This window comes from Thamnophis elegans, chromosome 14 (assembly GCF_009769535.1).
Source record: "Thamnophis elegans isolate rThaEle1 chromosome 14, rThaEle1.pri, whole genome shotgun sequence".
Lineage (NCBI taxonomy): Eukaryota > Metazoa > Chordata > Lepidosauria > Squamata > Colubridae > Thamnophis > Thamnophis elegans.
This window is the reverse complement of record NC_045554.1, coordinates 7,471,468-7,498,788: the sequence shown is the minus strand read 5'-3', so window position 1 is coordinate 7,498,788 and position 27,321 is coordinate 7,471,468. Positions and strand designations below refer to the sequence as shown.

At 44.9% G+C, this 27,321-nt stretch overlaps 2 protein-coding genes across 4 annotated transcripts in view; one reads left to right on the top strand and one right to left on the bottom strand.

Moving 5' to 3' along the window:
• Positions 1-22,336, top strand: part of VPS35L (VPS35 endosomal protein sorting factor like) — a 68,080-nt gene extending 45,744 nt beyond the window's left edge. Inside the window, exons 27-32 of one of the 2 annotated variants that reach the window (XM_032230612.1) lie at positions 3,221-3,360; positions 5,410-5,575; positions 6,566-6,684; positions 10,374-10,520; positions 11,934-12,068; positions 22,146-22,336. In XM_032230612.1, coding sequence (XP_032086503.1) covers positions 3,221-3,360; positions 5,410-5,575; positions 6,566-6,684; positions 10,374-10,520; positions 11,934-12,032 — 671 coding nt within the window. In that variant the 3' untranslated portion in view covers positions 12,033-12,068; positions 22,146-22,336. Of the gene's footprint in view, positions 1-3,220; positions 3,361-5,409; positions 5,576-6,565; positions 6,685-10,373; positions 10,521-11,933; positions 12,281-22,145 lie in introns of those variants that run through there. The other variant, XM_032230611.1, reaches the window with a different exon arrangement.
• Positions 14,839-25,524, bottom strand: KNOP1 (lysine rich nucleolar protein 1). 2 transcript variants are annotated; one of them, XM_032230613.1, is made up of 5 exons: positions 25,396-25,524; positions 23,815-24,976; positions 18,712-18,786; positions 16,763-16,834; positions 14,839-15,621 (listed from the first exon to the last, which is right to left on the bottom strand). In XM_032230613.1, the coding sequence occupies exons 1-5, from the start codon at positions 25,494-25,496 to the stop codon at positions 15,310-15,312; spliced, it is 1,722 nt and encodes a 573-aa protein (XP_032086504.1). In that variant the 5' UTR covers positions 25,497-25,524; the 3' UTR covers positions 14,839-15,309. The 2 variants fall into 2 exon arrangements, with proteins under 2 accessions (XP_032086504.1, XP_032086505.1); XM_032230614.1 differs by having other exon boundaries at positions 14,839-15,603.
• Between the last annotated feature and the right edge of the window lie 1,797 nt (positions 25,525-27,321).

Below are 27,321 nucleotides of genomic sequence, written 5' to 3'. Positions count from 1 at the left end.
CCTTACCTTAAGTTGAATCGGCTTGCTTTCAAAGCGCTATTTAAAGCGCCCTTCTTTCTCCGCACTGGCTGTTGTCGCCCTGTTGATGACGTCAGCGACGCAGTTTAATCGGGCGCGGCTTAGTCGAGCGCGGTTTTGACGGGTCACAGTTCCCAAACACTTCCACGTTCTTATAATACAGCTGACAGTTGACTGTGGAATATTTAGGAGTGAGGAAATGTCACAACTGGATTTGTTGCACAGGTGGCATCCTATCACAGTTCCATGCTGGAATTCACTGAGCTCCTGAGAGTGACCCATTCCTTCACAATTGTTTATAAAAACAGTCTGCATGCCCAGGTATTTGATTTTATGCACCTGTGGCCATGGAAATGATTGGAACACCTGATTCAGATTATTTGGATGGGCGAGGGAACACTTTTGGCAATATAGTGTATCTGTTGGGATTCCTTTATCTGTACATGTAAATCTTATACAACTATAACTACATACATACATACATACATACATACATACATACATACATACATACATACATACACATATTTTATTTCATATATCTTTTCTCTTCATTTTAAATTACCTCCCAAAGACCTATTAGATCCCACAGACTAGGCCTCCTCCGAATTCCATCTGCCGGCCAATGTCGACTGTCGACTACTTGGAGGAGAGCCTTCTCTGTGGCTGCTCCGGCCCTCTGGAACGACCTCCCCGTGGAGATTCAGACCCTCACCACCCTTCAGGCTTTCCGCAAAGCCATTAAGACCTGGCTGTTCCGGCAGGCCTGGGGCTGATGAGTTCCCAGCCCCACTCAAATTGTTGCGACTGTTGTGAGTTTTTTAAATCTATTTTTTGTAATTTGTTTCTCGTCTTGGTTGTTCTTGTATTGTTCCCTTCCCCTTGCTTTGTTAGCCGCCCTGAGTCCCTCTGGGAATAGGGCGGCATACAAGTTTAATAAACCATAAACCATAAATATAACAACCTTTATATACATTTGAATCATCTTATATTCATTTCCTATTATTTATTTGCTACAGTCTATTTTATTCAAAATAATTCTAAAGACAATAAGGATTAGTTTTGGGGAAAAAATAGATGCTCTTCGGAAAGGGAATTCGGAATTGGGGCCAGCACTTCTGTTGGTAAACAAAGAGGTTGTTAAGTGAATCGCACCCAATTTTACAACCTTTTTGTCATGGTCATCAAGGAAACCATCATAGTCATTAAGTGAATCACAGTGTCATTAAGTAAACAGAGTTTCCTCTATTGACTTTGCTTGTTGCAAGACGGTTAGGGGAAGTCACAAATGGCGATCACCATTGGCCAGTTGCCAAGTACATAAATCATGTTAAATTTATATTTACTGACAAAGAAATAAAAGGGAGACTAGTAGAGCTCTATTTCAAGCTAATTACCTCTCATCAGCTAGCCATACCCTTCTGGGATTTGAACTTGGGCTGCTCGCATATTAGGTAGATGTATTAACCTCTAAGCTATAGATTCTTCTCGCTTTGTTAGCTGTACCAGGGGAGAGATTAAGTGTTTTTTTTTTCTATCGGCAACGTGGCCTACCCAAATATGGGAGGGAGGCTCCTGCGTCCCCTTTTCCCCTTTCAACCCCAATCCAGGCACCTTTGCAGGCAGTCGCTTTTACGACAAACTATTTCTGTGTTAAATTTATATTTTATTGACAAAAGAAATAAAGGGAGACTAGCATACATCTATTTCAAGCTATTTAGGTCTCGTCAACTAGCCATACCCTTCTGGGATTCAAACCTGGGCTGCTTGAAAGGGAAGCAGCTCCTTTCCATATTTGGGTGGAAAAAACACTTACATAAATCATGATTATGTGACCATGAAGATGCTGTTGGTGGTCGTAAGTGTGGGAGGCCATAAGTCACTTTTTTCTGTGCCATCATAACTTCAAACAGTTGCTAAATGAATGATTGGTAAGTTGAGGACTATCTGTATCCTGAAGAAAGGAACAAAGGATCCTTTTCATCTTTTTGTAATATTAGAGCTCTCAAATTGAACATTCTGCATATCTGAGTAAAAAAACAAAAGATCCTCAGAAAAAATCACGTCTCCTTCTTCCCCTCCTTCTATTTCACCAAATTTGATCCGAACCCTTTTTGGTTCAGTTGGCCTGCAGCTGGCCTTGGCCTCCCTTGTGGACAATCACGGTTTGATCCAGGCTTGTCCTCAACCGACGCCCTACCACAGTTTCCATCACTTTTGGATCTAAACAGGCTCTGTGGTTTATGTAAAAAAATGAAATTATCCCGGGATGAAGTGATGATCTTAATTACATACTTTTGCTTGCAGCCACTTGAGTCAAGACGTCTGCCTTCAAAATGCTAATTGCGTTGTTTGACTTTAGCAATAACACAAACACTAAGCTCTTTCATGCAAGTTATTAACTCTGATGTACACAATTGTTGGTCCCTAATTGTTATTTTTTTCACCTAAAGTGAACTCTGTTGTGGGATAAGTGAGTTGATGAAAGCTGCACTTAAAAAAAGATAAGGGAGATGTATAATTTTAGAAGCCCAAAATATTCTTCTTTATGGAATTAGATACTTAACAATGTTGTGCAGATAGGATTTTTTTTTTTAAACCCAGGCGGTAAAATTAAACTTGTCCCCTGATGTGATTATAGTCTAGACGCTAGATATTTTTGCATGTTTTTAAAACCAGACTAAACTGAAGATAAGGCTTGAAATTCATACATTCTGTGACTTTTGCCTTAAGAATCTTTAGGAAGACAATAAAGCCCTGTGTTCTGGGAAATGAGCGGTTGAAATTTAAGATAGAAATAGAGGCTGGCTCTGTAAACTGCTTAGAGAGGGCTGTAAAGCACTGCGAAGCGGTATATAAGTCTAAATGCTATTGCTATTAGAAGCCCTGGTGGCACAGTGGTTAGAATGCAGTATTGCAGGCTAACTGCCCACTGCCAGCAGTTTGATCCTGATTAGCTCAAGGTTGATTCGGCTTTCCAACCTTCCAAGGTGGGTAAAATGAGAACCCATATTGTTGGGGGAAATATGCTGACTCTAAACTTAGAGAGGGCTGTAAAAGCACTGTGAAGCGGTATATAAGTCTAAGTGCTATTGCTATTTTGATTGTAATCCATTTTAAATAACAGACACATCGATCAGCCTAAGTTCAATCTGCTAATGAAATATCCCTTGCCCTTCCCTCAACTGTGATCTCTTTATAGCGGACGCCTTTTTCAGAGCGGCAATCAGCCTGGTTCCCGAGGTACCCAAGATGATCAGCATAGACGGGAAGCTGCGGCCTTCGGAAGCCTACCTCCTGGAATTCCTCTGCAACTTCTTTTCAACTTTGTTAATCGTTCCAGTAAGTGGAGAAGATAAGGAGGCTGGTAGCGCCCATTAGTAATTGCCAGCTGCAGGTTGGCCCAGATGCTCAGACAAGACAGGGCTTTCTAGCTGAATGCGTGGGAGAAAGAAGGAAGAAGCAGACGGCTTTCAAATCAAATCGCTCGGGTAGGCTGCTATGAGTTCGATCTCGAAGTGTTGTGCCCGATTCAGAGAACCTCCAAATCCCACCCCTGCCTGGCCCCTCCTACCCCACCCCGCCCCTCCCAGGAGTCTCCACGTGGCCCGTTTTGGATGGGAGGTAAGTGCAGGGCCCGCACGGAGGCTTGGGGACAGGGAAAAATGGGCCTCCGGAGGGCCTCCAGAACCTGGGGAGGCAGTTTTCGCCCTACCATAGGCTCAAGGAAGGTTCACCGACAAATGCGCGCTCGACAAAAGCGCGCCGACAAAACCGTGGGGAGAAAAGCGCAAGTTCGAAATTGCGCCAACGAATGAGCACAGAAGCGTGCCCACAACAGCGCGCCGACAGAAGCGCGCTCTAAACCTAACCCTAAAGGTAACCCTAAAGGTAACCCTAACCTAACCCTAAACCTAACCCCCTGAACCTAATCCTAACCCTAAACCTAACCCTAACCCTTACCTTAACCGTAATGGCGCTTCTGTCGGCGCTCTTTTGTCAGCGCGCTTCTGCGCTCATTCGTCGGCGCGCTGTCGACGTCGCGGTTTTATCGCCACGGTTTTGTCAGCATGCTGTTGTCGGGCGCGCATTTGTCGGGTCACGCTCAAGGAAAGCCTCTGGAGCCTGGGAAAGGAGAAAACACACACGTGCACACACACACGCACCGGCCATTGACTAGGCCCACCCAGCAACCAGGCAGAGAACCCATTGCCGAAATTTTTGAAGGCCACCCCTGAAATCGCTCCCCTATAGCAGCCATGAATCAGCAGCCAAATAAAGATGAAGCAAATTCAAATTTCCCCCCCTCTCTCTCTTGCTCCCGTTCTCTGAGAAGTTAAAAAGAAAAGTGAATACAGTTCTTCAAATGCAAAGAGGTGCTTAACCATTACACGAAACTGGCTGCTTTTCTAATATTTTCGGCCCTCTAAAACGTTGACTGTGAGTTGTTCTGCTTCAGACCGCTTCAGACCGTGTTAAAGGCCAATGACGCTTTTGGAGTAATGAATGATCAGAAAGCGAAAAAAAAAGTTGTAGCATGGGGTTTAGGCGGATGATAGACTTGAAAAAATATATATACTTGGCAAGACTGAAATAAATACAAAGGGAAGGCGATGGATAAGTTGGACTGTGTTAAAAAAATCCTTGGAATATCATCGGTAGAATAGAATATTTGTAGCTCAGGGTTGAACTGTGGAGTCCTTGGTGCTCTCTGAGCTTGGTTGTTTTCTTGCAGATGTTTCAATACCCGACTACATAACATCATCAGTGCTTCAAGGGAGTCGGGTTTGAGAGTGGAGGAAGGAGAAGGGGATGAGGAGGAGGAGGAGGTGGAGCAGGACTGTGGGGTCCTGGGTGCTCTCTGAGCTTGCTTGTTTTCTTGCAGATGTTTCAATACCCAACTGGGGTACTCAATCGACCTAGGTAACATCATCAATGCACCAATGATGTTACTTAGTTAGATAAGGAAACATCTGCAAGAAAACAAGCAAGCTCAGGGGGCACCAAGGACCCCACGTTAGTCCTCCTCCTCCTCCTCCTCCTCCTCTTCCTCTCCGCAAACTTCAATCCCTTCTAACACTGATGATGTTATCTAATTGGGTCATGAAACATCTGCAGGAAACAACGAAACTCAGCCCCCAAGATACCCCACTTGGAATGTCCTTGGAAGAGTTATGTGCTATTACTGGAAGACGTTCAAGAGAGCAATTGTACATCCATTCAGACAATGACTCAACTGACTAACGTGGCTTATCCCCATCTCCCTCTATGTTGCATTACAAGGCCGAGTCTTCAATCCTCTGACATAAATCCTTTTTAAGATATTAGTGCTTAGGTAAAGAGATCAGTCCCTTAATAGGTGGTAATATCTCACCTGCCTTTGTTCCCTAGGACCATCCTGAACAAGGTGTGCTGTTCCTCGTACGAGGGCTGCTCAACGTTATCCAGGATTACACTTGGGAAGATAACAGCGACGACAAAGTCAAAATTTACACCAATGTGGTGCATCTTCTTTCTGCAATGAGTCAGGAGACCTACCTCTATCACATAGACAAAGGTGAGAAGGAAGGCAAAGCAGGGAGATGACAGCAGAAGGTTCCTCAATTATTAAAGCAAAAGTTCCTCTTGCACATATGTGCTAGTCATTCCTGACTCTAGGGGGCGGTGCTCATCTCCATTTCAAAGCCGAAGAGCCAGCGCTGTCTGAAGACCTCTCCATGGTCATGTGGCCGGCATGACTTAAACACCAAAGGCGGACAGAATGCTGTTACCTTCCCACCAAAGGTGGTACTCCAGGGTTCCAAATAGCATTCAAAATTAAATTAGAATCCGAGGCAAAGGATTCCTCAAAGTTCCAATTTATGAAGAGAGCCACGCGGGCACATCTAGGAAAACCCGGTTTTCCCCACCCAGTTGAAAGCTTCCCGGTTTTCCCCACCCAGTTGAAAGTTCAAGAGCTTGCCCCCACACCCACAAGTCCATCACATGGTCCAATCTTCCACTGCCACCCATCTAGTTCCGGTCAGGTGCAGAGGTTCAAAGACAAAGGATGACCTTGGCTTTCTAGAAAGAATTTTGTTATGGCTACATAACTCCTCACTCCTACAATCCCCCTCCCATTTTCCCACAATAGAAAATGCATAGTAGAATAATAGAAAGTGTGGCAGGCCAAAAATCCAAAAGCAAAGATGACTGCAGGCCTGACAGGTGGTTCCTATTTTCCTACTTGCATTTTTTACGTGCTTTCAAACTGCGAAGTTGGCAGAAGCTGGGACAAGTAACAGGAGCTCACTCTGTTAAGCGGCACTAGGGATTCGAACCGCCAAACTGCCGACCTTTCTGATCAATAAGCTCAGCATCTTAGCCACTGAGCCACCGCGTCCCTCAATTATTAGGCTTACTTAATTTTTTTAAAAAAATATTAGATATGGTTAGTCTTCTAAATTCTTATTTGCCATGTTTATTTCAAGTTGTTATTATTTTTTCTATGGTTAGCCTTCTAAATTCTTATTGACCTCCCTTTCCATATTTAATATTTTCCCCCCAGTTGAATCTAACGATACCTTGTACGGTGGAGACACTAAATTTTTGGCAGAAACGAGCAGATTGTGTGAAACGGTGATAAGCCAAATCTTGGAGCATTTGAAGAATCTTGGGAAAGACGAGGTGAGTATGAACGTTTGGCGCTTCGTACTGAAAAATAACCTTTTTATCTCCTGCTTTTGTCTCACTAGCCCGACACGGAACCCTGATTTTAGTCCGAATCTCTTCTCCGCAAAACTTGATTAAACCAAGTTGTAAAGGTCTCTGAACTACAGGATTCAGAGAGAGTTATAAAGGATTCACAGTGTTTCTCTCACCCCTGTATAAGGCAACATTTCCCATCCATGGCAACGTCCAGTTAGGTAGATTTCACACCCCAGAATCCCACTGCCCGGCATGATCATTGATGAGAATTCTGGGAATTGATGTCTACACATGTAGAGGTTGGCCAGGGTTGGGGAAGCTGGCATAAATGGGTGATCTATTTCTTTTCTTTTTATAAAGCTTTTTTTTATTTTTTTATTTTCATAACATATAATCATATGTATACTATTACGTAGCCAACATCGTATTGTATTATTAAATGTTTACATCAATTCATCTTATCATCAACTCCCAAAAAACAATTATTTGGGTCTTCTGCTCTCCATACACCATATTTGTACCTTATCCATCACTTTCTTCTCCCTCTCTCCTCCTCCTCCCTACCTCCTTTCTTCCCTCTGTCATCCTTCCCTTCTCTACTTCCCCTTCCTCTCTCCTTCTCCTCTCTCCCCTCCTTCTTTCTCTCCTCCTCTTCCCCCCTCTCTCCTCTCCTCTCCCTCTCTCCTTCCCTTACCTCTCTCCTCTACTTCTCACTCCTCATTTCCTCCTCTCCCCCCCCTTGCCCTCTCTCCCCTCCCTCTCTTCTTCCCTTAACCTCTCTCCTCTACTTCCCACTCCTCGTCTCATTTACTTGGTGTATTTCAACTTCTGAGCGAGCTCCATTTTATGTTGATGGTATTTATAATTCCTTTTCAGTATACATATTTAATTTTAATATGTATTCTCCTCCTTTTTTAAAAAAAATAGAACAAAAAAGTATACATATATAGTCATTGTGCTTTTGAACACCCCCCCCCCCCAAGCTTGTACAGATTTCTGAATTTTGAGAAATCCACTCAGAAACTATATGGGAAACAACGCAGATTCCATAGTATTGGTTGGATATGACCTTATGAAGGTGTACCCATAATTACAGCTAGTCCTTGACTTACAACCATTCATTTAGTGACTGTTTGACCTTATAACGGTGCTGAAAAAAAGTGACTTATGGCCGTTTTTCATGCTTAAAACCGCTGTAGCATCCCCATGGTCACATGATCAAAATTCAGCCACTCAGCAACTGACTCGTATTTATGACGGTCGCAGTGTCCCAGAGTCAGGGGATCCTCTTTGGCGAACTTCTGACAAGCAAAGTCAACAGGGAAGCCAGATTCACTTAACAACCGCGTTACTAACTTAGCACCAGCAGCGATTCACTTAACAACTGTGGCCAGAAAGGGTCGTAAAATGGGGCAAAACTAACTTAACAGTGGTCTCTTTTAACAATGGAAAATTTGGGCTCAGTTGCGGCCATAAGTCAAGGATTTCCTGCACTTTCACTGCTGCCATCTGGACCAGCTCTTAACTTCCAAAAGGCCTCCAATGGCAGCCCCATGGAGAGCACATGGCAGCAATCTAGCTGCCTGCATTTTGGCAGCATTTGTTTTCCCCTCTCTGCTTCTGTAGTTATAACTCACTCCCCTGGGCGAAGGTTAAGGCTGGCTGAGTGTTAAGAGAGTTCCACTGAAGTATGAAACACATTAATTGATGGGGCAAGTCAACCGTGATCATCTCACCAACTCCTCTCTCCAAGAAATACCATATTTTTCAGAGTATAAGACGCACCGGAATATAAGACGCACCAAGGTTTTGAAGAGGCAAATTAAAAAAAAAGTTTTTGCATTCTGCAAACCTCCCCAAAACAGCCCATTCCCCCCAACCCCTAAAAGGCATAAATAGCCTTTAGGAGGCTTGCAGAGTGCCCCCCCCCCAAAAAACGAGCAACAAATGGCCCGTATTTTGTCAAAAATATTGCATGCATAGTCTTTACGACGCTCTGCCCCCAGGAGCACTTTGGAAGCCTCCTAAAGGCTATGCATGACCATTTTGGTGAAAGGGGGCAGGGTTTCGGGAGGCAAAAATGCTGTATTCAGTACATAAGACGCACCCAGATTTTCAGCCTCTTTTTTGAGGGAGAAAGGTGCGTCTTATACACCGAAAAATACGGTAGGTTTTTGTCGACTGATGTCGGGGCTTGAGGAGACGGCTGTTAACTCTCGGCTGAGGACTTCCCGGCTTTCTTTGCAAGCTTTGTTCAGGGAAACACATTTCTTGAAAAAGGGAGAGTTCAGAAAGAGGGCTCAGCCTTCCATGCGGGTGCTCGGTTGAGTTTGTCGCGGCATTTCCCCAAAATTTAGCGAGCATCATTGCAAGACCAGACGACCGACCGATCCCTTCTCCGTGGTTTTACACTTTGACTTCTCTTACCTTTTGGACACTAGGTGACCTACAACGGGGGTGTCAAACATAAGGCCCGGGGGCTGGATCCCGCCCATAGGGTGCTTACTGTATTTTTCGGAGTATAAGACACACCGGAGTATAAGACGCAGGAGGATTTTGAAGAGGAAAAAAAAGGTTTTTTTTCTACCGCTTCTCTGTACTACTCAAAATTTCCACTCCCAGTTCTCCAGAACCTGCTGGATTTCACCCCTGTATTAAACCTACACCTGATTTACTCTTGCAGTGATTGGTTTGGTTGGTGAAATAACTGTAGCCAAAAGAGACGAGGGTGACGTCTTTCATGGCGATTGTGGTGAACCTCTTTAAAACCAGGGGTGTGATCGTTGTGAATGAAACTCCCACCTTCCCTGCAGTGCTAGCCTTAGTTGGCCAGGATATATTCAAATGGATATTGAATGGGTCTTCGGTCTCTTCCAGTGATTTGCACCATTCTGCCTACAGAGAGCCCTCGAGTTATGACCACAGCTGAGCCCAGAATTTCCATTGCTTGGCAAGGCACGCCTGATTTGACAACTTTTGCCATGGTTGCTGAGCGAATCACCACATTTGTTAAGTGAATCATGTGGTCATTAAGCGAATCCGGCTTAATATGATAGCAGTATTCCAGTATTTGAGAGGCTGCCCCAAAGAGGGGGGATGAATTTATTTTCCAAAGCCCCAGAAAAGCAAGACAAGAAACAATGGATGGAAAATAATCAAGGAGAGAAGCAACCTAGGATTAAGGAGAAACTTCCTAACAGTGAGGACAATGAACTAGTGGAACAACTTGCTTCCAAAAGTTATAGGTGCTTCACCACTGGAAGTTTTTAAGAAGAGAATGGGCAGTGACTTGTCTGAAATGGCATAGGATCTCCTGCTTGAGCAGGGGGCTGGACTAGAAGGCCTCCAAGGTCCCTTCCAGCTCTATTCTGATTAAATTCCTCTATTGACGTTACTTATTGGAAGCCGCCTGGGAATGTTGCAAACAGCGAATCTGGGATGCTGCAACTTTATAAATGCATGGCAGGTTGCAAAATGCCTGAATCACATTGATTGTGATTCTGTGATGACTGTGAGGATGTTGCTACAGTCCTAAGTGTGAGGACCAGTCATTTGTCACTTTCTTCAGTGCCGCTGGAGCGTTGCTCACTCAGTGAATGGTTGTAAGTCAAGGACTACCTGTGTTGCTTAGCCGCCCCACTAACCGATCCTTTTCTTATTATCGGCAGACTCTAAAGCGCCAAAGTCACCTCGCCCTCTGCTTCTTCAATAGCCTCTTGGCTCACGCCGACCTGCGGAACAACAAACTCAACCAGTTGGCCGTCAACCTGTGGAACCTGGCTCAGAAACATGGCTTTGCGGACACCAAAACCACGGTAAGGAGAGACGGAGTCCCCACCGCCACATAAGGCCCCAGGGGATGCTGACGAGGAAGGCGCCATGGTGGCACAGTGGTCAGAATGCAGTATTGCAGGCTGACTCTGCCCGCTGTCAGGAGTTCGATCCTGACTGGCTCAAGGTTGATTCCACCTTCCATCCTTTTCCTTCCTGCCTGCCTCCCTCCCTCTTCCATGGTGCGCAGTGGTTAGAATGCAGCATTGCAGGCTGACTCTGCCCCATTGCCAGGAGTTTGATCCTGACTGGCTCAAGGTTGATTCCTTCTCCCTTCCTTCCAAGGTGGGTAAAAGGAGGATCCAGATTGTTGGGGGCAAGAGGCTGACTCTATAAACCACTCAAGAGAGGGGTGTAAATCACAGTGAAGTGGTATATCAGTGCTATTTCAGTTCATAAAACAGCCCTTAATTTTGACACAATGAGCTTTTCCTGTTGTAGCTTTTCAGCTAGCCCAGCCGCCAGGTTTTGCTGTTGAAAAAAAAAAAAACCTCTGGGTAACAGGGTGGATTTGAGTTAAATCAAGTCGATTGAAATCACTAGTAAAAAGGCTTGATTTAAATCAATTCGATTTAAATCGTCATTTTAAAGAGCAACTGTCATCTGTGTCCCGCAGTGACTCCTCCTCTGACCCGCTGTTGACTCACCGACAGTCCCAATACTGCAGAATATACAGCCTCGTGCTTCATAACTAAGCTCCGTTTCATGCTGAATAAACTAAATTATAAATGTATCTTAAATAGAAAACTACCATATTTTTCAGAATGTAAGACGCACCTTTTTCTCTAAAAAAAGAGGCTGAAAATCTGGGTGCGTCTTATACACTGAATACAGCATTTTTTTCCCTCCCGAAACCTTCCCCCCTTCACCAAAATGGCCGTGCATAGCCTTTAGGAGGCTTCCAAAGTGCTCCTGGGGGCTGGGGAGGGCAGAAATGAGTAGAAAATGGGCTGTTTCCCCCCCCCCCCCAGCCCCCAAGTGCATTCTATAAGCCTCCTAAGGGCTATCCATGCCCTTTTTTTTTGAAAAAAGAACAAAAACTGAGCCCGTTTTTGGGAGGTTTGCAGAGTGCAAACCCCCCTTTTTTTATTTGCCTCTCCAAAACCTTGGTGCGTCTTATACTCCGGTGTGTCTTATACTCTGAAAAATACGGTGCCTTTAGATAGATTTGTACTCCAAAAGCATTTTATTAAAATAAATTTGATAAAAATGAAACTCCAATTTAAAATTTAAAAATCCGATTAAATTTAAAAAAAAAATGATTTAAAAAAAATCGTCAAATTGTATCCACCCTGCTGGGTAATAATTTCATGCCCAAACCACTGGACCTTAAAAACACTCTTTAGGGCCGAGGCAGAGATGCATAACAATCTCAACGATGCTTTTTTGCTTTCTAGGTCAAAACGTTGGAATACATCAAGCTGCAGAGTAAACACCCCGAACTCAGGCACTTTACAGAGCTGACACTACGGCTTCCTTTGCAGTCAAGAACTTAAATGGATGTCGAACTGGGCAATCACACCCCTGGAAAGGTAGTTCTCCAAGCCCCCCAACTGCCTCATGTTCAGGGTTCGATCTCTTTTCCCTTTAAAAGGTCCCTTGGCACCACGATAAGATTTACTCGGTTGTAGAAGAAAAGGGTAAATTTTCCCGACAATGCAGTCATTTTTTGGGTAAAAAAAACTCCTGAGGTTGTTTCCTCACCACGCAGCTGTTCATCATTAAAGATTGACTTTGATGTTAATGTTGGGTCAGTGAAATATTATCTTAATCATTGCGGGGTGGAAAAAATAACTTTTAAATCCAAATTTGGCGGGCTCGCAAAGGAAAGAAAGACGATGGTTTGGGTTGGCAAGGCGAAAGAGAAAGGCAGTACTTACTAGCTTTAGGAAAAGGATAAGCTAGAATTATTTGATGTCTTTAAAGTACATGCTTTGAAACCATCTAGTCGAGAAAGCACAATTGAGAAAATGTTAACATTTGGGAAAGCCCTTGCGAAGTATTGTCTATCCCAAATGTTTAGTTTAGTTTAATGAAAAGAAAGACTAGGGGAGATATAATAGCAGCTTTCCACTATCAGAGGAGCTGCCACAAAGAAGAGGGAGTCAAGCTATTCTCCAAAGCACCTTAAAGCCAGACAAGGAGTAATAGGTAAGGGGACGCCGTGGCTCAGTGGCTAAGACGCTGAGCTTGTCGATCAGAAAGGTCGGCAGTTCAAATCCCTAGTGCCGCGTAACGGAGTGAGCTCCCGTGACTTGTCCCAGCTTCTGCCAACCTGGCAGTTTGGAAGCATGTAAAAATGCAAGTAGAAAAATAGGAGCCACCTTTGGTGGGAAGGGAACAGCGTTCCGTGAGCCTTTGGCGTTCAGTCGTGCCGGCCACTTGATCACGGAGACGTCTTCGTACAGCCCTGGCTCTTTGGCTTTGAAACAAGAGATAGGTACTGCCCCCTAGAGTTGGGAACAACTAGCACATGCGATGGAAACCTTTACCTTTAATTTTAATTAAGAAGATAACCAACCTAGAACCAAGGAGAAATTTCCTGACTGTTGGAACACTAAATCAAATACCTTGTCTCAGGAAGTTGTGGTTGGTCCATCACTGGAGGCTTTTAAGAAGAGGTTGGAAAACGATTTGTCTGGTATAGGATTTCCTGCTTGGGCAGGGGGTTGGACTACATGACCTCTACGTACCTTCCCCCTCTTCTGTTATTGTGTTAAGCAGCATAAATGATTGTGTTTGCAGCACAGATCAGTTAATTAACAATGCATTTTTCTTCAAAACGCATTTTAAAAACATCTCTTAAAGATAGGAGGCATTTATATTAATCTTTGTAAGCAGTCCTTAGCTGGCTATTTTATGTAACCGAGATGCCTGGTTCCTATGATCTGCCTTCGTCTGCTTTTTAATTTATGATTGCCAGGGAGTGTATGGAGAGGTTTTCCCTTTAAATTGCTAGGTGATGTAATCCTTTGAGAACAGGGGACCAGCGTTTTAGCAAATTACCCATGTTTGGCACGGGGCTGCCATACAAAGCAAAAATGAAGAATCCCAAAACTGCAGAAGTCGGCGTTCAAAATAAGCAGCCTTTATCTCAGCTTGATTTTGTACAAATGCGAAGGCTGGCTTTGAAGAAGGGCCTGAAAGGGAAAAGGTGATGTCATACCAAGTGAAAGGGAGGGGGGATGAGAAGAAAAGGAGAATAAATTGAGGTCAGCAGAGTAAAGGAAGCCCTTGGTGCTCTCACAGCTTGGTTGTTCGCTTACAGATGTTTCATTACCCAACTAGCTAATATCATCAGTGGTAGAAAGAGTGGGGTTTGCCCTCCGTTTATATACAAGTGACTTGCCCTGTCGGTTGATGGGTGTATGGCTTTCTTCTTAGTTCCTTGATTAGGCTGTTGTTTGCTGTTTGATTGTCTGCATTGGTATTTTCTTGATTGCCCAAACCACTTTATATAAACAGAGAGCAAACCCTACTCCCGTCTTAGCACTGATGATGTCTTCTAATTGGGTTGTGAAACGTCAGCAAGAAAACAACCAAGCTCAGAGAGCATTAAGGACCCCAGTGTTGTGGCCCACCAGAGGAGCTGGCAGCAGAGCTGGACAGTGAGGAGGGTGGGGAGGAACATGGGCCAGTCCTGGGGGCTGAGGGAAGCTCAGACAAGGGCTCTGCGTCAGAGGCAGAGAGGGACATAGACAGCAGTGAGGCAGAGGAACAGCTGGAGCCTATTCCCAGTGTGCGCATGGGCAGAGCAGCCAGAAGACAAGAACAACTAAGAAAGCAGGGTTGACTCGGGAGTAAAGGCACACCTTGGAGGTGATTGCCCCTCCCATATGAAACAAAAAGGAGCGAACGGGGAGGGGTCTTTTGCAGGAAACAATTCGTTCCTTCGGTCGTTTCAAGAGTGGAAAGTTCTGTTTGTGACTATAAGATGATGTGCCAACCTGTGCCAAGTTTTGCCTTGCCCTGCGTTTGGAAGCTAGTTACCTGGCAGCTCTCCAAGCGAGATAAGGTTCGTGTGGATAAACATTCCTCGGAAAGACTGTTTGCTAAAGCCTTGCTGACTGTGAATGTAAGGAATTCAGAGTGGTGTAAATAAAAGAGGTTTTGTAGTTATGCTTCGTGCTTGTTAGGGAAGCCTGGTTCAACCCTGAGCTACAAATAACGTCCGGGGGGGGGGGGGGGTGGGTGTCTCCTGGACTAGCAAAGAGGTGCAAAGCTGCATTTTGGCCAATCATAAAGATTATAATCTCCCTTGTTAGATACAGATACATTTGAGATAGCCACTGGAGACAGATGAATTGTAGAAAAAAGCATTTAATAAAACTGATGTAGCCACTAAAATAACGCTTTTCTTCCCTGGAGACAGAGTAAATGTATGATGGAAGAGCACAACACTGAGGCCAGAACTGTGAATCTATGTAGTCATTTGCCCAGGTGTTGGACAGACAAACTTCCCATTCTGTCCCTAAGATTCAGTGGCATAGCAAAAATTGGGACTGCAGGCAAACGAAAGGTTGCGTGGCTCTGAGCTAACATACATTTTATTCTTACCTGCCACTTATTTATACTGTTAAACGACCGTAGTTGCCCATCCTAAACCAGCCAATCATGGCCCTTTAAACCTGCCAAGCAGCTGTTTATCTCCTGTTTTGAGAACAGCAGCTGGGTTGAAATCCAGGGTTGTTTCCCTGTTGTAGATTTAAAAAAATAATAATAATTAAACCCCCAGCCTCATTTGGGCAATTTATCCTTCCCTTCCTCATAGGGTCAGGCTTCGAATTTAATAGATTTGGAAGCGTATTTGTCTATGTGAACACCGTGCGAAGTACTGGACTGGAACCCCAGGCCGATTCCTCGATGTTGCTTAAACTCCACGGCTTTCTTGAATTGTGCTTCGAGGTTATGATGCAGTTCTTGTTCTCTGGGACGGACCAGGGCCATGTTTGATTTGTTAGCATTTGCTGGAGAACTCTGAGCTGGGGCGAAGCCTTGTTTAAACCCACCCATCAGTCTGTGGAATTTGGTCGTTTGCTCCGGAGTTTCCAATGTTGCGGTGCTCCACTGGCCCAGACGATTGTCAAGAAGAACGAGAGAGAAAAGTTTATCAGACTCTCTGCAGATCTGTCTGTCTGTCTGTCTATCTATCTCTATATTTATCATCTATCTATCTATCTATCTATCTATCTATCTATCTATCTATATCTATCTATATCTATCTATCTATCTATCTATCTATCTATATCTATGTCTGTCTGTCTGTCTATCTATAATCTATCTATCTATCTCTATATATTTATCATCTATCTATCTATCTATCTATCTATCTATCTATCTATCTATATCTGTCTGTCTGTCTGTCTATCTATCTATCTATCTATCTATCTATCTATCTATCTATCTACCTCTATATCTATATTTATCATCTATCTATCTATCTATCTATCTATCTATCTATCTATCTATCTATCTATCTATCTATCTATCTATCTCTATGTCTGTCTGTCTGTCTATCTATCTCTATATCTATATTTATCATCTATCTATCTATCTATCTATCTATCTATCTATCTATCTATCTATCTATCTATCATGTATCTATCTATCTATCTATCTATCTATCTATCTATCTATCCATCCATCCATCCATCCATCCATCCATCTATTATCTATCTATCTCTATCATCTATCTATCTATCTATCTATCTATCTATCTATCTATCTATCTATCTATCTATCTATCTATCTATCTATCATCTATCTGTCTGTCTGTCTGTCTATCATCTATCTATCATCTATCTATCTATCTATCTATCTATCTATCTATCTATCTATCTATCTATCTATCTATCTATATGGTGCTCTATGTGTGTGTGTGTGTGTTTGTGTGTTCTAGCATAACTCTGGAACGCCTCCAGCAATTTCAACCAAATTTGGTACACAAATGACTTACTCTCTGGAGAAAACTATTAGGGGGATAAGACACCCCTAACACCCCTCGGGGTGAGTGTTCTGTTAAGATACAGCCTATTGTGCCTTAAAACGACTTCTACTGTACAGTGCAATGAAGTTGCCATGGTAACGGCTTCACAGTACTCCACAAGGGGGCTCCCTCTGGTAAGGGAGAAATTACATTTGGACCGGTGACTCACGTGTTAAGCCGACAGCGTTGCTAAAGGCTTCGGGTGAAACTGACCAGACATGTTAAAACAAGCGTGCTTACCGAACCTTCCTTAGCAATCTTGGTTTTGCCGGATTCCCGGTCGATCTCTTCTTGAAGCGCTTGCCGTCTCAGCTGGAGCAAAGAAGCATAAATAAAGGTAAAGGTTCCCCTCGCACATATGTGCCAGACATTCTCAACTCTAGGGGGCGTTGCTCATCTCCGTTTCAAAGGCGAAGAGCCAGCGCTGTCCGAAGACGTCTCCGTTGTCATGTGGCCAGCATGACTCAACACGGAAGGCGCACAGAACGCTGTGCCCTTCCCACCAAAGATGGTCTCTATTTTTCTACTTGCATTTTTTTACATGCTTTTGAACTGCTAGGTTGGCAGAAGCTGGGACAAGTCACGGGAGCTCACTCTGTTACACGGCGCTAGGGATTCGAACTGCCGATCTTTCTAATCGACAAGCTCACCATCTTAGCCATGAGCCACTGCATCCCTTCCAGACAACCATTAGAAGATATCAAAACATTAGAATGATTTGGATGGGTTGGGGTAAATCCACTGAGTAAACTTGAGTAAAAGAGTTGTGACGACCACGTCTCTTTATTAGGGCAATGTTTCTCAACCTTGATACGTTGAAGAGGTATGGACTTCAACTCCCAGAATTCCCTAGCCACCTTTGCTTTGCTCTGCTTGGCTGGCTGGGGAATTCTGGGAGCTGAAGTCCACGCCGCTTCGAGTTGCCAAGATTGAGGATCATGGCTCCGGGAATATTTCTTTCTGAATCCAAAATGAAAATAGCAGTAGACTTATATACCGCTTCATAGGGCTTTCAGCCCTCTCTAAGCGGTTTACAGAGAGTCAGCATATTGCCCCCAACAATCTGGGTCCTCATTTTACCCACCTCGGAAGGATGGAAGGCTGAGTCAACCCTGAGCCGGTGAGATTTGAACCGCTGAACTGCTGATCTAGCAGTAGCCTGCAGTGCTGCATTTAACCACTGCGCCACCTCGGCTCTTACTTTTAAGAATTCTTTTTACTGCCATGCAATACAAGCCCGCCACACACTGATATTATTGAAGGATCTCTGGGAAGGCAAAGCTAAGAAAAGCCGCCTTGGCCTTAACCCTCCGAGGATTAAAACAGCACTTGTGAAAACAAAACCAAGCGAACCACCCAATTTCTTCACATGTGAGGTTTCTCAAATTCTCCAATGGCCTTGATTCATTCCCCAGTGGCTGCAATCACAGGCCAAATAGAATTTTCTCAGTAAAGAGGTTAAGAGTCGATTGAGTGTATTTATTTACCTACAAATGTATGGCTGATTTGCTCTAATGAATCTAGATGGGAAGGGAAGGGATTCCATTGCTAAGCAAATCACTATGTTTGTTAAGTGAATCATGTGGTCATTAAGCAAACCGGGCTTAATATGATAGCAGTAATCCAGTATTTGAGAGGCTGCCACAAAGAGGAGGGGGTGTGTGTGTCAATTTATTTTCCAAAGCATCAGAAGGCAGGACAATGGATGGAAACGAATCAAGGAGAGAAGCCACCTGGAATTAAGGAGACACTTCCTAACAATGAGGACAATTAACCAGTGGAACAGCTTGCCACCAGAAATTGTGGGTGCTTCATCACTGGAGGTTTTTAAGAAGAGACTGGGCAGTGACTTGTCTGAAATGGCATAGGATCTCCTGCTTGAGAAAGGGGCTGGACTAGAAGACCTCCAAGGTCCCTTCCAGCTCTATTCTGATTGATTGAAAGGAAAAAGGGAAGGGACTAGTTTTTTTAAAAAATTGGCTTTCCTTTTGAAACTTGTGGACATCCACACTCCACCTCCTGCAGCATTTCCCCAAATCCCCTTCCATACAAAAATCCAACCTGGCTCGAGCACTGGACACAGGGGGGTCAAGATAAGCAGTTGATGCCCATCCTGTCTCTCTTCTTGGCATCAAAGCCAGCCCTCATCGGACAAGCTCCCAACACAGCCATAAGATAAACGATTGTACCTTGTCTATCTTCACTTCATCGCAGTTTCCTTTTCTGAATGCCACCAGTTTTATTTCGTCTTCTGTGATCTGTTTCTTTAAAAAAAAAAAAAAAAAGACACAATGCTGTTGAAAACTCTTCAGGGTTAGGTATAGTAGGGTTAAAAACAACCTTGTTGTAAAATTCTCCCCAACCTGGTGTTGCGCTACATTTCCCATGCGCCTTACTAAATGGGATGCAAATAATGACTGGGCCGTTCTACTCTTAAGCAGCCCCTGAATTCCAAATGTTTTGGAACCATAAATAAGGTTGCCATCAGTGGTGGGATTCAAATAATTTAACAACTGGTTCTCTGCCCTAATGATCAGCTGGGTAGGCATGGCTCAGTGGTCGTGTGAACGTGTGGGCGTGGCCAACTCAAGGTCACTCAGGTCGATAGGCGCTTCGCCTTAGCTGTGACAACGTCATAAGGGTTAACCGGAGAGGCAGTTTCTGTAAGCAGGGCAATAAAGATGAGGCTAGAAACAACACCAGAATGTTTCCTTCCTGCCTTCCTTACAGGATTAGCCCTGTATTTCACCCAACAACCGGTTCTCCCAACTGCTTAGAAAGTTAACAACCGGTTCTCCTGAATAGGTGTGAGCTGGCTGAACCCCACCACTGGTTAGTTACCATGCTAAAAAAAGGACAAGAGGATACATTCGACAGCCCAATTCTCTTCCTCTTTCTATTAAACTGCTTGGGGTATGAGAGCAATAAAAGGCCAAGAGATATCATACCCATCACAAAAAGCCTTCCTTGGACAGCGCAGATAAAAAAATAAAATTGACCGAAAGCTTTTTAGCCTTCTAAATTAAAAAAAAAAGGTTCCTCAGCATACATTTCTGGAGGCATTTGAAAATGCCAAGCTGAGCGTGAAATAGCTTGGCAGTATTAAGATGATTGTTGGCAACACACCGGGGAATTTAATGCAAAGAATGGGATGATGATATCTGGGCTGTGTTTACGTTCTGGGAATGCTGGCTTCCCTGGGGATGCTCCCTCTCCTATTATAGCCGGATGTGTTTATTATCTCAAACAATTGATCGACCAACTCATCCAATCAACAAGGCAATCTTTAACGGGGAGCATTCAACCTTGGCAACTTGTAAGACTTGTTTGTTTTGACCTAGGTTTCCCCCAGAAAAGCACAAAGAGGATTCCTGGTCCCGACAAAGCCCCTTTTATTAAATGAATGTGAATTCCTCTCATTCACATTCAGCAAAGGCCTGGCAAACAGTCTTTCAAAGGTGGATTTATGACCACAGACCTTATCTATCTTGGAAAGCTGCCATGTAAATATTATCCAAATGGAGTGCTGTGCAAGGAAAGACTGGGCACAGAGTCTCTGGGATTCACAGACAGATCTTCACACTCCTGGAACGAACTAATGAATGAACACATTGTTTCCTGCAATAAGCAATAGCAATAACAGTAGACTTATATACCGCTTCATAGGGCTTTCAGCCCTCTCTAAGCGGTTTACAGAGTCAGCATATTGCCCCCAACAACAATCCGGGTCCTCATTTTACCCACCTCGGAAGGATGGAAGGCTGAGTCAACCCTGAGCCGGTGAGATTTGAACCGCTGAACTGCTGATCTAGCAGTCAGCCTGCAGTGCTGCATTTAACCACTGCGCCACCTTGGCCCCTTTCACTCCTCTTTTATTTCCTCTGGGAGGGGCCATTCATCGTCCACCTGTGGCACTACTCTCAAGCCGACCTCTGTTCTTTAGCTGTTCCCTTCGTCTGGCCACGCTGTACACACGCACCCTGGGAACAGGCTCCAGCTGTTCTTCTGCCCCACTGATGTCTGACTCTGAAGGCAGCTGATAAGTGGCATAGGGCTCTGGCCCCCTCTCTGTCTCCAACAGAGCCCTTATCAGAGCCTTCCCCAGACTCCAGGACTGGCCCAGGTTCCTCCCCAACCTCCTCACTGTCTGAAACTGCTGTGAGCTCCACTGGCGGGCCGTAACACTGTGGACTTCAATTCCCAGGATGCTGGCTGGGGAATTCGGGGAGTTGAAATCCACAAGTCTTAAAAGTTCTCAAAGGTTTGGACGCCCCTGATTTGAGCTCTTTTGCTTAATAGCAATAGCAGTTAGACTTATATACCGCTTCATAGGGCTTTCAGCCCTCTCTAAGTGGTTTACAGAGTCAGCATATTGCCCCCACAGTCTGGGTCCTCATTTCACCCAACTTGGAAGGATGGAAGGCTGAGTCAACCTTGAGCCGGTGAGATTAGAACCGCTGAACTGCAGATAACAGTCAGCTGAAGTGGCCTGCAGTACTGCACCCTAACCACTGCGCCACCTCGGCTCTTCTGTGTCCCCCCCCTTGGCATTCACGGCTGCTTAGACTATGAAACAATTATTTCCTCAGCCTCTTTTCGAGACCACACGGGAAGCTGGAAGGCAGACTTGAAGGATTCCAGTTTTCCGCAAGGATTATAGGATATAACGGAGCCTTCGCTTCCATAAACAAGCAGAAATCTGGAGCTTCCCCTTTGAAAGGGATTAGAGGCTGGCAAAATATTACCTGTAGTTTTTTTCCACAACCCCCCCCCCCCCAAGCTTTCTCAAACCGCCAAGGTTTCTGAATGGCAGCTGTGATTGTTTTTGAGCCAAAATTTCAGTGGATAAAAGCCTGTTTTTTTTTTTAAAAAAAAAACCAGGTATTGAAAGCAAAGGAATTTATCCAGAATAAGTGAGTGATTTTTGGCTTAGTGGGGGGAAACAGAAGCCACCCTTCAATCATGATTGGAGAGGGTTCTGATGAATGCCCAGGAATGTACCTCAAAGTGTCTCCTGCACACACACATTAGCCATTAGGTTTATTTTTCTTTGTCTGTTATTTTAGTGTTTGTGCTTTCTTGGTTTGTTTTAAAAAAAAACTTAACTCCAGCCCAACATTACAATTTGCATGTGTGGCTTGAGGAGGGGGACCCAAGGACCACAAACAAGACTGAAGGGTGGGTGGGTATTGATTGGCTATCCTCTTATTAAAGGAAATATCCCCTCCAAAAAACCAGGGTGGATAAAAATCGACAATTTCTTTCATTTAAGAAGGATTTTTTAATTATTTTTTATCAAATTTATTTTGTTTAAATGCTTTTGAAGTATTTTTTTTTTTACCTAAGGACAGTTTTCTATTCAAGATGCATTCATAATTTAGTTTATTCAGCATGAAATGGAGCTTAGTTAGGTAGCATATGAGGCTGTCTATTCTGCAACTTTGGGACTCTCAGTGGGTCAGAGGAGGAGGTGCTGCGGGACAGGAGATGACAGCTGCTCTTTAAAAATTATGAATTAAATCGAGTTGATTTAAATCAAGCCTTTTTGCTAGTGGTTGAAATCATGATTGGACGGCAATTTCGTGGGAGAATGTCCTTTTCTGAGATATTCATAACATTGTAGGATTGAAAGGCCCAAAAGAAACAGAATCAGCGGCTTAAGAAGATAAGCCATCCATTCAACCGTCAAACTGATCTCAGCCGTTCAACAGGAATCCACCTGCCTGCAATTCAAATCTGCGATTCTTTCTCCTCTGGTTTGGGATGATAACAACATCAGGCTGTCTTTTACACGAGCATCCCTGCAGGTATTTTACACAGTGTCTTCCCTTCAAAGCTAAGGGAATAAATGTAATAAATAAAATCCACATCCTTCAAGTGAATCATGCAGTCGTGAAGCCAATGCAGCTGAAGGAAACCTCATTGACTTGGCTGGTCAGATGCCAGCTGAGCAGGTTGCAAATGGTGATCCCATGATCCCAGGGTGATGCATGTCATAAAACACATGCCAGTTGCCTGAATTTTGATCATGTGACCACAGGGACGGTGCAACGGTCATAAACACGAGGACCAGTTATGTGTAAATCACTGTTCTTCTATACCTGTTCAGACCCAGGCTTCCGGAGAGCATGAAGCAAACTCCTTGCCCCTCCAAAAGCCCATTTTATTAATTGACTGTGAATTCTGCTCATTCACACCCAGCAAAGTCTTTCGAGGGAGGATTTACAGTCACAGACCTGATCTGGCTTGGAGAGCTGCCAGGACGATATCTGCAAAACTCGGCAAGGAGCCTCGGAGAGTCTCGAACCAATTATGCGAACTAATTGTCTCCTGCAAACTCCATTCCCCTTTCGCTCCTCTTTTATTTCCTCTGGGAGGGGCCATTCAAACAAGCCGAGGTGGCGCAGTGGTTAGAGTGCAGTACTGCAGGCCACTTCAGCTGACTGCTATCTGCAGTTCGGCGGTTCAAATCTCACCGGCTCAAGGTTGACTGAGCCTTCCATTCTTTCGAGGTGGGTGAAATGAGGACCCAGACTGTGGGGGCAATATGCTGACTCTGTAAACTGCTTAGAGAGGGCTGAAACCTGTAGCCTTACTCCCTAGTCGACCCCTGTTCTTTAGCTCTTCCCTTCGTCTGGCAACTCTGCGCATGAGCACACTGGGAACAGGCTCCAGCTGTTCCTCTGTCTCACTGATGTCTGACTCTGAAGGCAGCTGATAACTGGCATACGACCCTGGCCCCCTTCTTTGCCTCCAACACAGAGCCCTCCTCAGAGCCTTCCCCAGACTCCAGGACTGGCCCATCTTCCTCCCCAAACCTCCTCACTGTCCGAATCTGCTGCCAGCTGTGCTGGCCGCTGGCGGATCACAACAATACCATTATTAACTGAACAGACCCAGAATGAATAGCAATAGCAGTTAGACTTATATACCGCTTCATAGGGCTTTCAGCCCTCTCTAAGCGGTTTACAGAGTCAGCATATCTCCCCCACAGTCTGGGTCCTCATTTCACCCACCTCGGAAGGATGGAAGGCTGAGTCAACCTTGAGCCGGTGAGATTTGAACTGCCGAACTGCAGATAGCAGTCAGCTGAAGTGGCCTGCAGTACTGCACTCTAACCACTGCGCCACCTCGGCTTGTTTGTAAGCTGACTAGCTGGACTATTAACTACTATTTGAAGTCATGCTTTAGAGTTTACTCCCCTTGATATTACCAAAGCGCCAATTTAGTTCAGATTTAGCCCGTAAATTTAAACAACAACAACCCACCAGCCCTCTCCATTCCAAATGTACCTTCGTTTCCTTCTCCTTCTTTACTTTCTTCCCGCCATCTCGAGAGTTTTCAACGTCTTTGTTTTTCCTTTTTTTCTTGACCGGCTGTGCTTGGCCGTCCTCCAATCCGTCCTGGTCATCTTGTTCCACTTTGCGTTTCTTTGCTTTCTTTCGCTTTTCCTTCCCTCCTGGCGCTCCCACATTCGATGAAATGTCTCGGCTAGCTCCTGCAAAACGGCATGCCTTTCCAGTTTTCCTTCTCACCTCCTTCTCTGCTGCTTTATTAACTCCCTTAGGGGTCTTGCAGCCCCCTGCCTCTTTCCCAGATCTGCACTTTAGGCTACATTCCCTCATCATATCACAGGGGTTTTCCTGGATCGTGGCTAAGCAGGAAAATGAAGCAGGCTTTAATTTATTCAGCTTCTTCTTCTTCTTCTTGATGGCCTTGCTGTCTTTTTCTGATCTACGGGCCAAATCGTTCTGTCGTTGCAGAAGTCCATCCCCACTTTGGCCATCTTCACACTTGCCTTTTTTTGAAACGTTCCCTGGGTCGCCCGCGTAGTATTCGAAGTGTTTCTTTTCGACTTCTTCCCCCACCGCTTTCTGCTCGACGGTCTTCCTCTTTTTCCGACCGGAGGGCATTTCTTGGCAACCGGGTTCCAGTTCTCCAGAGATTTGTTTCACAGGCTCTTCGCGGTGCAAAAACTCAAGGCAAACAGGTTTGTCTTTCCGTTTTTTCTTCTTTTTCTTTTTCATTGCGGAGTCTTTTTCGTCTCGCCTGCTGCCAAAGGTCTCGGAGCCTTTCTTACCGGCGTGAAGATCGATACCAGGCTGCTCTTTATCCGGATGCTCGGCGTTTTGGACCTGTATACAAAAAAGCTTTCGGCTTTTCTCTTTTTTGAACGCCTTGTTTCTTTTCTTGGCGCCTGTTAACCATTCTAAATCTGAGCTGCTTTCTGCAACCACGGGAGAGCTTGCCCCTGCTTCCTTCTTTGGGTCTGGCAGTTCTGAACTCGTTTGTTTTGCCAAGCGTTTTAATTTTTTGGGCCTGACCTTTTTGCCTGAATCTGAACAGCGGCTTTTGGGGCTTTCGATTATAATATCCTGGCCACAATTAGGATCTCCAGCTTTGTTCTTTTTCCTTGCTGTTTGCTCAGGATTCTTCATATTTTGAGGGACTTTCCTGGCGGGGAGCACAAAAATTCACAAAAGAAAAAAGGTTTTGGGTTACAAATGGTGAGCAGACCTCCGCTTACGAAGTAGCATACATTTATCACAACAGATATGCAAAGGCAATTATTTGCAACGGAATATTAAGCAAATCCGATTTCTTTTCAAACTGCAGGCGCTCCTCAGCTTCTGACCACAAGGGAGGCCAAGATTTCTGTTGCTAATCAAGACAGGCGAGAAGGGAGTTGTGTCCACTTGAACGACCTTTTTGCCACAGTTAAGCAAATTACTGCAGTCGTTAAGTGAATCATGCAGTCATTAAGCAAATCTGGCTTCCCCCATTGGGGTGGCTTGTCAGAAGCTGGCTGGGTGATCCCATGGCCCTGGGACACTGCAACAGTCAAAAATAGATGGCAGTTGCCAACAACATACCTAATACTCCTTCCTCTTCCTTGTCTCCCGCAAGAACAACCTTGTGAGATGGGGTGGGCTGAGAGAGAGGGACTGGCCAAAGTCATCCAGCTGGATTCCATGCCTAAGGCAGCACTAGAACTCACCGTCTCCTAATGGTTGGCCCAAAGTTATCCAGTTGGCTTTCATGCCTAAGGAGAGACTAGAACTCACCATCTCCCAGTGATTGGCTCAAAGTTACCCAGTTGGCTTTCATGCCTAAGACAGAACTAGAACTCACCATCTCCTAGTGGTTGACCCAGTTACCCAGCTGGCTTTCATGCCTAAGGAGAGACTAGAACTCACCATCGCCTGGTTATCAAAATCACCCAACCAGTTTTCACGCCTAAAGTGGGACTAGAACTCACCGTCTCCTGGTTTCCAGCCCGCCCCCAGAAAACACTGTTGCAAAATACACACATTGCAAAGATGCATTCAATCCGAATAGAGCCGGAAGGGACCTTGGAGGTCTTCTAGTCCAGCCCCCTGCTCAAGCAGGAGACCCTATACCATTTCAGACAAGTGACTGTCTAGTCTCTTAAAAACCTCCAGTGATGGAGCACCCACAACTTCTGGTGGCAAGCCGTTCCACTGGTTAATTGTCCTCCCTGTTAGGAAGTTTCTCCTTTAATTCCAGGTTACTTCTCTCCTTCATTAGTTCCATCCATTGTTTCTTCTTCTACTGCTTTCCAGCGATTTAGAAAATAAATTGACTTCTCCCTCTTCTTTGTGGCAGCTTCTCAAATACTGGAATATATCTATCATACTAAGCATATCATATTAAGTCGGATTCGCTTAATGGCCACCCGATCCACTTAACAAACGTAGTGATTCGCTCAGCAACATTGGGCAAAGGTTGTAAAATCAGGCACGCCTTGCCTCTAGCAGTGGAGATTCTGGCCATTCAAAAGGAGGGGGCCGCGCAGGTGGTTATGACCCGTCCCCACAATCGCACCGGGTTCGAATCCAAAGGCACTCTGTACAAGCCCCGAGGCACTCTTCCCCACTCATGGATCCCCTTGCCAGAACCCCCAAGAGCCCTGCCCCATCCCTGCAAGACCCGCAGGAAAATATACCCGGGGAGCCTTTCTCCCAACCCGGCTCCCACGGAAGAACACACCCCCACCTTCCCTGCTCATCTCTCGCCCTTTTCCACGCGGCCACGCGGGACAACCGGCACTTCCTCCCCCGCCAGGGGCAGCAGAGAGAAGAGAGGGAAAGAGCGGCGCTTTCCTGCTCGACCTGGAAATGAAAAAGCGGCGGGAGCGCCGGCGCCTAGAGACGCGGCTCGCCGTCGCCTAGCAACGGCTTCCTCGCTTGCTCGCTCGCGCCCTTCCATGGCTGCTGCCGCCGCTGAGGAGGCTCCGCTGCGGAGCCTCTGGGACGAAATTTGCGCAGGTGGGGACGGAGAGGCGGGGATGGATTTGGGTTTTTTTTTTTGACGGGTTGTTCCCCGGATGTGTGTGTATGTTGGAGAAAATATCCCAAATCCTTAACCGGGGGGCGGGGGGGGGGGGCGGGGTGTCTTTTGCCTCAGGGATGCCGGTTGCAAGTTTGTGGGTGGCCATCAGGTGGCGGCAGAGAGAGCCCTGGGAAGTTTTGCGGGCCAGAAAGTTTGCTGAACAGCCCAAGTTTGCACATCAAAAGGGTGTGAAAGTGTGTATGTGCGTGTGCTAACGAGTGTGTTCCTCCTTAGGGAGAAAGGGCTGACTGGGGAGCAGAAATGTTTTATTTTATTTATTTATTTGTTTATTTTGTTTTATTTATTTATATTATTTATATTAGTTATTTTAGTTATTTTATTTTAGTTATTTTAGTTATTTTTTTTTAGTTATTTTAGTTATTTTATTTTAGTTATTTTAGTTATTTTATTTTAGTTATTTTAGTTATTTTAGTTATTTTAGTTAT

Excerpts from the sequence above, each read along its gene's own strand:
- KNOP1 (XM_032230613.1), bottom strand. The coding sequence starts at position 25,496 with ATGGAATCCAGCTGGATGACTTTGGCCAGTCCCTCTCTCTCAGCCCAC. Across the intron at positions 24,977-25,395 it reads GGAAGAGGAAGGAGTATTAG|GAAAGTCCCTCAAAATATGA; the intron begins GTATGTTGTTGG and ends GCTCCCCGCCAG. Across the intron at positions 15,622-16,762 it reads AGATTGCTAAGGAAGGTTCG|GACAATCGTCTGGGCCAGTG; the intron begins GTAAGCACGCTT and ends CTCGTTCTTCTT.